This window comes from Stegodyphus dumicola, chromosome 5 (assembly GCF_044657685.1).
Source record: "Stegodyphus dumicola isolate Sdum_Otavi_A_Nest chromosome 5, ASM4465768v1".
Taxonomy (NCBI): domain Eukaryota; kingdom Metazoa; phylum Arthropoda; class Arachnida; order Araneae; family Eresidae; genus Stegodyphus; species Stegodyphus dumicola.
This window is the reverse complement of record NC_140772.1, coordinates 110726068-110736119: the sequence shown is the minus strand read 5'-3', so window position 1 is coordinate 110736119 and position 10052 is coordinate 110726068. Positions and strand designations below refer to the sequence as shown.

Here is a 10052-nt window from a genome sequence, read left to right as displayed (position 1 = left end):
TTCTTATTATTTACCGGGTGATTACTTCCACCGCGCGGATGATTGATGTATGATTTTGTCAGCAGACAGAGCAACATGCCATCTGGATTCGATTTCCGGTGTTTTAATTTTTGTTTCTTATTGATTCATCATGAGGTTACAAGCATTCTTTGCTTGGTGTGTTTTAGAATCTGCATATGTTTTCTTCGAGTTTTGGCGAGGTTCATTTTTTTGTTCCGATTTTAGATGATAACACTGATCTAAAATGATTATTTTTTCGACAGTATGAGCAAAACTTTTCTCTCTTTGTCTTGTTTTGAAACGAGGCTTTAAAATGCCTTTGAATCTGATGAATTATTTTCAACTCTCTTGTTAAATTCGTCAGTTAACTTCCCTTCTAAAAATTCTGGATTCAGTTTCAATTCTGCTCTCGTTTCAAGAGCCGAAATGAGAATATCGCAAGAACTAGGCATTGAAGAAAGCAAAAGTGACGAAACGTGTTCATCTTTTATGTTCTCACCTATTGATATGAGTTTATAGACTAACTCCAGTAATGTTTTTATATGTGTTTGCACATTTTCGTCTTCTTCAAGCTTCAAACTGTTAAGCTTTCGCAAAAGAAATAGTTTACTTGAAAGATTAGATCTTTCATGTACCTGCCTGAGTTTTTCCCAGGTGGCTTTAGCAGTAGTTTCATGTTTAATGTGAAATATTTGGCTGTCTTCGATAAACAAATTTATCATCGCGCGACATTGCTGATCCCGTTTACTCCATTGTTCTGTAAGCTCCTTTATTAGTAGCATTTGCATTTTGAATTTCCATGTTGAGTAACTGCTGGAATTCAGTTTTGCAATTTGCATTTGACTTAAACATTTTTGTATTGTCGAAGAATTCATTTTCAGTTTTGATATGAAACTACAGCTTAGCTTTTTACAGTTTTTTTTAATTATTTATTATTTAATTAAGCTATGATCTTTTCATCAGTCTCATAATCTTTTGTTGTGAAACATTTTTCCTGCCTCGAAATTTCACAAAATTAATAAAAGTAGAGAGCAAAATGATTCCTCTTACGTTGTATCCAGCGCAGTTTCAAGCGAGATGATAGCTAATTAACTTGTAATCCAAAAACAGGTTGTAGACGGAAATTGTAAGCGAAACACATACTTTATTAATACATGAAAATAGATTCAGATTCGTTAGTATTCAAATATATATATTGGAAAGGGAGTTACATAATAGAAAGTGCCATATCACTGTCCTTTCCTGAAGGAGTGAGAAAAGTAAGAGTAAAGAATAAGCGAGTTACACAGTTAACTCCTTTGTAGGATTTTCAGTTCATGCATTTTATCGCTCTATTGGCGACAGTCCATCACTATTTGCATACCAACATTTTTGCGTGACTGACATTACACACATAAATTTTTTTATCCAGTATAGATATACAAATGCAGTATTTAATGCTGCTTACATTTGTATAATTTGTTATACGGTACAAAGTCCGAAATCCGGATGTCCATTATCCGGACCTCAAAACCACCAACAAAATTTTCTCGGAGGCTTTATGCATGCACATTTGATATCCACCTCCGCGCATAATAAAACATCTGGAGAGTCCCGATTCTTAATTTCACTTCGGCACTAAATAAAATACCTTGTTACTGAAGAAAAAATCATTTTAGCATAAATTTGTATGATCAGTAATTTGGCTCCGTTGCTGCGTTTTTGCTTGGCATGCATCTCCAACCGAAACATTCCACATAGATACATCGTTGATCTGACGCCAACCTTGCGAATTCTTATTTATTATACTTTCCTTTCATCATCGCATGTTTATCAAAACATGACAACTTGAGAAATGACTCATGTAGCGATGCCTGAACAATTTTTTATGTTATTAATTTAATAATAAAGGAGTATGATAACCTTTTATGCTGACATTATGCTTGGCGATGATTACAGATTTAAGTTAAATGTGCTAAAAAAATTTTTGAAGAGGAAAAATTTACCAAAAATTTCTCCTCATATGCTAAAGATAGATTTTGTTGATGATACTCATAGACCCAAAGATGCTTAGGCTATTTGAATTAAGAATAATTGATTTGTTATTCGCATAAACACAGAACCAGTGCCAGGGGTCGTCCGGCCACGCCGAGTTCCAGAATTTAGGACCCACAGAGACTGCATCAGGTGATAATATAAGGCTTAAGTATATTTGGAAATTTATTTATCTGATAAGCCTTAAGCATCTGCAAGAAATAGACATAAGTATAATAAATAACTAATACAATTCAAGCTTAATTGCCTCAGTGCGCGATAGAAGCAAGATAAAATTTAATGGAACAACTTATCATAAGTCACCAAGCTCATGATGCAAGGATAGCTAAATTTGATGCTGACAGCCACTAATTTTAAAGGTTTTCGAATATCGCAAAACAAAGGTGAAATTTTCCAGTTAACGGATTTTGTAAAGAAATGTGGAGAAGCGGTAATAAATGAAGATGATATAAAAGAAGTTTTCATTGCAATGACAATGCTTTTCAATCATCAATCAATTAATGAATGGAGAAATCTGTATTAGTTCTAGATGAGTATTGTTCTAGATCCAGAAAATACCGCTACCGATAGTTAAGAAAGTGACAGAGATGTTACTGAAAACGAGAAAATTTCGATTGAAAAGTTATTCGGAATTCTCAAAACAGCAGTTACAGGACTTCAATAATGTAACTAAACATGTTATTAAGTTATTATCTCTGTTTACAGAATTATAGAGAAAGTACTAGCACAAAAATACGAAGTAACTTAAAACAACTTACACTGAAAGAAATGTTTTATTGCATGTAAACAAATAAATATTAAGCTTTTTTTTGTAAATTTTGATATCCTTTTGATCATAAATACTTAATTATTTCATAAATTATGATTTCATATTTTAAATTTTATAATTTTTGCATGCCATCTTATTAGATTTTAACTGATGATCTATTATCCGGAAAAATCTCAAATCTGGAATCACCGAAGTCCTGACGAGTCCAGATTTCGGACTTTGTACTGTATATAGCACATACATGACGTTTCTCTCGAATGCAGTTACAGACATCCACAGTTAACTGCTACTTATGCATAAGGGAATACACATCCACAAGACTTCTTCTGAAAGAAATAGACATAAGTATAATAAATAACTAAACTAATACAATTCAAGCTTAATTGCCTCAGTGCAAGAAATAGACATAAGTTCTGAAAGAAATAGACATAAGTATAATAAATAACTAAACTAATACAATTCAAGCTGAAATGGACACATATGCCTCACACCAAGATCTGCCTTGAGGGTGTTTTCACATGACTCCTTAATGTACATTGCGCAAAAAAAAGGGATGGACAGTTCTATACCTCTCACTTCACAGGGCCGATTGATGAAATTCAAATTGTGTTTTCCATGTCTCGAAAGCATGACTTAGGATATAAATTAGATTTTAATATAGCATTGTTCTAACACATAGGTATTTTGACTCAAAATTTTACTTTTTCCGAAATGACACGCCAATTTTCGATATTTCAATTCTAAAACTCAAATTATGCTTAAATATTAAATTTTGTAAAATTTCATGTGAAATTTATGGAGAAATTAAAAAAATTATCTTGGCCCACTTTTTCAATTTGCGCCAAGAATAGTTCACTTGGCAAACTTCTTAATTTATAGCAACCCATTTACATTCCCTTTTTTTAATTACAGACCAACAGAAAAAAGTCATCATTCATAATTTTAACAAAGTGCGTAAACCACATTTGGCATTATTATCGCTTATAACAAATATGACAAATTTTAAAAAGTGCCAATATGTAAATATATGTATATCCTAGGAAATTTTGAATAAAAGATGTCTAATCTTTTTCGGGTATGCTTAGAAATATATCTGCTTTAAGATAATGGCAGAAATTTTATAGGTTATAAATCCAAATTTTTTTTTGAAAACCTAAAAAATTATTTAAAAAATAAATCATAAACAAATAGGTGAATTTTATTTGGAATGAACATAAATTTCGAAATGTGAAAGGAAGAATAAAATAAATTTAATAAAAAAAGAAGATATTACTAAATATATACAAGATTCAATTAGCATGGAGGAGCTAAATTCTGAGAGCTAATTTTTTAAAAACTATTCATGCGATTTTTACAAAACTTGTCAGTTCAGCATAATTTGAGTCATAGAATTGAAATACTGAAAAAAATTTATATGTTACAGCCAAAAGTCGTTAATCCGGACTCGTCGGGACTTCGGCGATTCTGGATTATAGATCATCAGTTTAAATCTCATAAGATGGCATGCAGAAATTATAAAATTAAAAATATGAAACCGTAATTTATAAAATAAAGAGCAATTATGATCTAAAGGGTATCAAAATTTACAAAAAAAAAAAAAGCTTAATATTTATTTGTTTACTTTATTAAACATTTCTTTCAATGTAAGTTATTTCGTTTTATGTGATAATACTTTCTCTTTAATGCTATAAACAGACATAATTTCTTGTTCAGTTACAAAGTTCCGCTGTTCAAGTCCCGTAATTGCCGTGCCGAGAATACCGACTAACTTGTCAATCGAAATTTTTTCGTTTTCACTAACCTCTCTGTCACCTTCTTCATGTCTTTATCCAATTTTTTGCAGCAATGCCACTTTTTGTTTGATGGACATCGAAACATACTTTCGTTTTGTAGATCCTTTGGAAGCTCCAGCATCGTAAATTCTATTTGACATAATCGAAAGTTCAAGTTTGCTTTTATAAAATTGCTCTTACAGTCTGAAAAAAGTAATAAGCTGGATCCAATTCAAAGATTAAGGAACAACGCAATCATCAACATTAACTGAAATAGATAATTTTAGCTTATACCATCCATTATACATTAAACGCGCATGCAAAAACGTATTCTGCACTTGCACAGTCGTAAAGGTGTTATGTGCATGCATAAATGCCTATGCGCATGTATCAACGCAGCGCATGCACAGAAAGTTTATAGTTTTGAAGTCCAGATTATAGATGTCCGAATTAACGACATTTGACTGTATTTCAGGAAAAGTCTGATTTTGTATCAAAATACCTATATGAGAACAATACTATATATATATCAAATACATAAACTAAGTCGCGGTTTCGAGACATAAAAAATGGTAGAACGGAAGATATAGAACTGTCCCATATTTTCTTTCTCAGTGTACACACATGCAAGAATGATTTGTCATATGTATCTTATAAGTGTCCAATGTGAATATGCATAGGCTAGCTATTGTTTTCATGCATATGATACATACATACACTACATAGAGTAATTTCTCTCCAGTGTCGATATACACATGCAAAATTAACTGGTTACAGGTAAATGATTTCCAACATATATCACATACATAAGATTTAGTGTTACAGATAAATGGTGTTACAAGACATACTTTCATTAGAATAATTTCTTACACATAGTATCATGTACATGACTGCAATTTGGATATGCATATATCCCAGTAAAAAAAAAATATTCGGCCGATCTTTGGAATATGGTAACAGGTAGTTTGGCGACATTTTGGAGGCGATAAAGGACCTAGGACCTAGGACTTTGGTAATAATGTGAGAAGTACTCAGTTCCGATTACACATTATTTTGTGTGAGAGAAATGAGAGATCATGAGATATGTCATGTGACATTAATGGACGAATTACAGTTCTTTAATCGGAAAAGGGGGTAAAATTTGGAAAAATATCTGTAGTACTATATTATTTTGTATTAAGCTTCATTGTGTGTTGTGTGAAATAGTGTTGATTAATTTTCGGATTGCATGGCGCTATCTAAAGTGAATTCTAAATTTTTAATGCATTTATCTGATAATTCAAAAGAATTGGTTGAATGGTGTATGAGTGTAGGTTTAATTGCAGATAAGTATGAATGTCCAAAATGTGGGAATGAAATGAGATTGTGTGAAAGGAAGGATATTAAAGATAAGTTTGAATGGCGGTGCAAGAAATCTGGTGAAAATGGACATTTTGTGAAACGGAGTGTAAGGAAGGGTACGTGGTTTGCTGAAAGTCATTTGAGTATGGGTGAAATTTTATTAATTTCTTATTATTGGGTGAATAGACTGCCAGTTGACTACTGAATTTCGGATTTAGAAATTAGCAGTAGTACTGCAGCTGATTGGAATTCTTTCTGTAGGGAAGTGTGCGTGGAATTTTGCAAGAATGATATGGGTATGCTTGGTGGTATGAATGTTATTGTTGAAATTGATGAAAGTAAGTTTGGGAAGAGCAAGTATCAGAGAGGTAGGAGAGTGGAAGGAAAATGGGTGTTTGGTGGGATTGAAAGGGGTAGTAATAAGTGTTTTTTTAAGGTTGTGCGAGATAGAAGTAAAGATTGCTTATTAAGTTTTATTAAACAGTATATTCTACCTGGTACAATAATCATATCTGATTGCTGGAAATCATATGCATGTTTGGAGGATGAAGGTTTTCAACATCTTGCTGTGAACCATCAGTATCATTTTAAAGATCCTGAAACAGGTGCACATACGAATACAATAGAGGGCACGTGGAGTGCTATAAAAAGCGCCATTCCGAGGCATTGTGATAAAGAGAATTTTGCTTTTTATTTAGCGGAGGAAGTATGGAGGAAAAATTCGCAGAAAAAATCTTTCAATAATTTTATTGAATCAATTAGAAAAGTGTATCTGCCACGTAATCAAGATTCTGAAGAAGATTAGGTAAGTTAGTATTTTTAATTATTTGAGGATATTATTTTTATGCATTGTTCTAAATGTAAGGAGTAAATAAAGTAATATGGTATTATTGGAAAATTGTTATTAGCAATAATTTAGTTTAAAGTAATTAGAATTGTAAGCTAATTTTTATTAATTTAATGTATGAGCTTATTTATATTTTAAGTAGTGTTTTTTAATTTAATTATATTTTAATTAAATTATAGTTATTTTGTGAATTATATGTTTGTAGGAATTTGGTATACGTTTCAGTGGAAGTAAACGTGCATGGAAATAATTTAAATATTTGACACTAAGTATTTGTAATCATTTTTAATGTTTGCGGTATAAATTCATTGGTGACGTTTATAATATAATAGATAATTTAGAGGTAAAAGTTTTTGGATATTTTATTTATTTTATACGTGGAAATGTTCATCCTTGGAAAGGGTATATACTTTTTCGCGATCAGGTAATTTCATATATGTTCTTAATAATAAGTCGACGTGTAAATGGTTTATGTGTATGTGCTATTCTGAAAAACGTGCAAGGAGTTTGCGATTGTGCACTTTTTCCCAATTTTGCAGTTAATATTTGTCATGATTAAGCAGTTTTGTTACATAAAATTTCTAGCATAAGTGTAATTCGGCTAGTAGATTGTTGGAAAAAGTGTCGAGTGAATAAAAAGAAAAGAAACATGTCTTTACTCCGTGAAGACAAAATGGCGGCAAAAAAAAAATAGAGGGTTGCTGTAGCAGAGTTGGTCGCCAAAAAATCGCCAAGTTATCATAATCCAAAGATCAACCAAAAATTCTATAGAATTAGCATACATTTACATTTGTAAACCATGATTTTCTACAAAGAAAATGCAATCTTATAGAAACCTTTTATAGAATTTCACACCTTGTAAAAAGAAATGAGACTTCCTTTCTGTGTAGATGAACATACATTTCTTTAAATTCTTCTGCTCACGAAATGAATTATTATATATACAAGTCATTGAGTTTTGTTTCTTTTATGGATAAGCACATTTTCTTTTTTTAAAATTATACTTTAGTTTAAAGGTGATACCTTAAACGTATGTGGTTATTTGTTTATGTGAATAAGCTTATGTACACTTGAATAACACTTTTGTCTAAATGACTTGTTACGTACCTCACATAAGTAAGGTTTCTCTCCACTGTGAATAAGGCTGATTCATTAAATAATTTTTTGGTCTAAATGACTTGTTACATACCTCACGCTGCCATGAGGTTACTCTCCTGTATGAAGAAGCATATGCTGGTTTAAATCAAGCTTTTTGTCTATATGACTTGCTACATACATCACACAAGAGGTTTCCCTCCTGTGTGAATAAACATATGACTGTTTAATGTACCCTTTTGTCTAAATGATTTGTTGCATATCTCACATACATAAGGTTTCTCTCCACTATGAATAAGGAGATGATACTTTAAATGATTCTTTTGTCTAAATGACTTGTAGCATACCTCACACACATGAGGTTTCTCTTGTAAGTGAACAAGCACATGCTCATTTAAATGTCCCTTTTCTCTAAATAATTTGTTACATACTAGACACACATGAGCTTTCTCTCCTGTGTGGATAACCATATGACCATTTAATGTGTTCTTATGTCTAAATGATTTATTACACACTTTGCACGCATGCGGTTTCTCTCCTGTGTGAATGAGCATGTGATTGTTTAGCATAATTTTTTGATTAAATGACCTTTTACATACCTTGCATACATGATGTTTTTCTCCTGTGTGAACACACATATGCCTTTTTAAATCACTCTTTTCCTTAAATGACTTATTACACACTTCACATATATAAGGTTTCTCTCCAGTGTGGACGCGCATATGTTTTTTTAAAGAACTGTTCAGTCTAAATGGTGTATTACATATCTCACATACATGAGGTTTCTCTCCTGTATGAATAAGCATATGATTATTTAAACTAACTATTCTTGTAAATGACTTGTTACATATCTCACACATGTAAGGTTTTTCTCCTGTGTGAATACGTAAATGTTCGTTTAGATGATGTTTTTGTAAAAATGCCTTATTACATACCCCACATACATTAGATTTCTCTCCGGTGTGGGTAAGCATATGCCTCTTCAAATTAACCTTTTGTGTAAATTGCTTATTACATACCTCACATGCATAAGGCTTCTCTTCTGTGTGAATACGCATATGCACATTTAAACTACACTTTTGTCTAAATGACTTTCTACAAACTTCACACATATGATATTCTTCTCCTAGATTTATATTCATTTTGCCTTTTAAAATATTCCTTTATCTAAATGACTTGTTACACACATACTGCACATGACGTTTCTTTCATATATAATTAAGCATCTATAGACAGCCTTAATATCATATGACTTGGTACACAGCTCAGAGCTCAATATCATGTTTGTGTTCTGCACACACGTAAAATGGTTTAATTTCAATTTTACCCTAATTGTTTCTTGCTCGTTTCACACTAGCTTTTGGTATCTTGCGTCAATACACATGCTATTATAAAACTTTAAGGGCACATTCTAGTACAGATTCGATCTGGTGTATGATATTAGCATGACATCATTTCAAGAATAGTCTATTGTGTTACAGTTGGTTTTTTTGCCACAGTATATATGCATACTTGTAACGAATTTATGCAATTACTATCTTATATACTAAAGTTTGGATTTTCTAAAATTGCTAGGAAGAGCTAAACAGTTCGAAAGATGGGCAGTTTTCGGATAACCGGCTCTTGGCGACCTCGCTACGGCGGCCGGTGGTGGCGATTTCCGCCAAACCCGGCTACCCACCCCGACAACTTTCTGCTGACGTTTAGGTTACTGTAGAATCCGGAGTATCGGGAGGGATTTAGGGAAAACTTCTGTGTGCTCATATTGAAGGTCACGTGACCATTTTTCTTCGCTTCTGCTGCGTGGTTAGAAGTTGAGAAGTTTGTCTCCTACTTAATCGGAGCGTAGGTAAATAAATAATAGTGTTAAATGCGAATTATAACCGATAATTATAAATAAATAATAATGTTAAATGCGAATTAAAACCGATAATTATAAATAAATAATAATGTTAAATGCTAATTAAAACCGATAATTATAAATAAATAATAATGTAATTAATTATTACTTTTATATGTTTTTTTCCCTTTTGCTTTTCATTTCTTACATATATACGGATAATTAAATATAATAAGAAGATTAATTATTATTTTTATGTTTTTCCCTTTTGCTTTTCATTTTTTACATATATTGTTCGTAATTGGAGTTTCAATAAAAAAAATTAAATTCCCTTTTGCTTTTCATTTTTATTTT

At 31.7% G+C, this 10052-nt stretch overlaps 1 protein-coding gene across 2 annotated transcripts; it reads right to left on the bottom strand.

Moving 5' to 3' along the window:
- Nucleotides 1–1124: 1124 nt before the first annotated feature.
- LOC118202683 (uncharacterized) lies at nucleotides 1125–9682 on the bottom strand. 2 transcript variants are annotated; one of them, XR_004760427.2, is made up of 2 exons: nucleotides 7619–9682; nucleotides 1125–3129 (listed from the first exon to the last, which is right to left on the bottom strand). XR_004760427.2 is itself a non-coding variant. In XM_035374859.2 (2 exons), the coding sequence occupies exons 1-2, from the start codon at nucleotides 8998–9000 to the stop codon at nucleotides 3094–3096; spliced, it is 579 nt and encodes a 192-aa protein (XP_035230750.1). In that variant the 5' UTR covers nucleotides 9001–9682; the 3' UTR covers nucleotides 1125–3093. The 2 variants fall into 2 exon arrangements, 1 of the variants encoding a protein (XP_035230750.1); XM_035374859.2 differs by having other exon boundaries at nucleotides 8458–9682.
- Nucleotides 9683–10052: the final 370 nt, after the last annotated feature.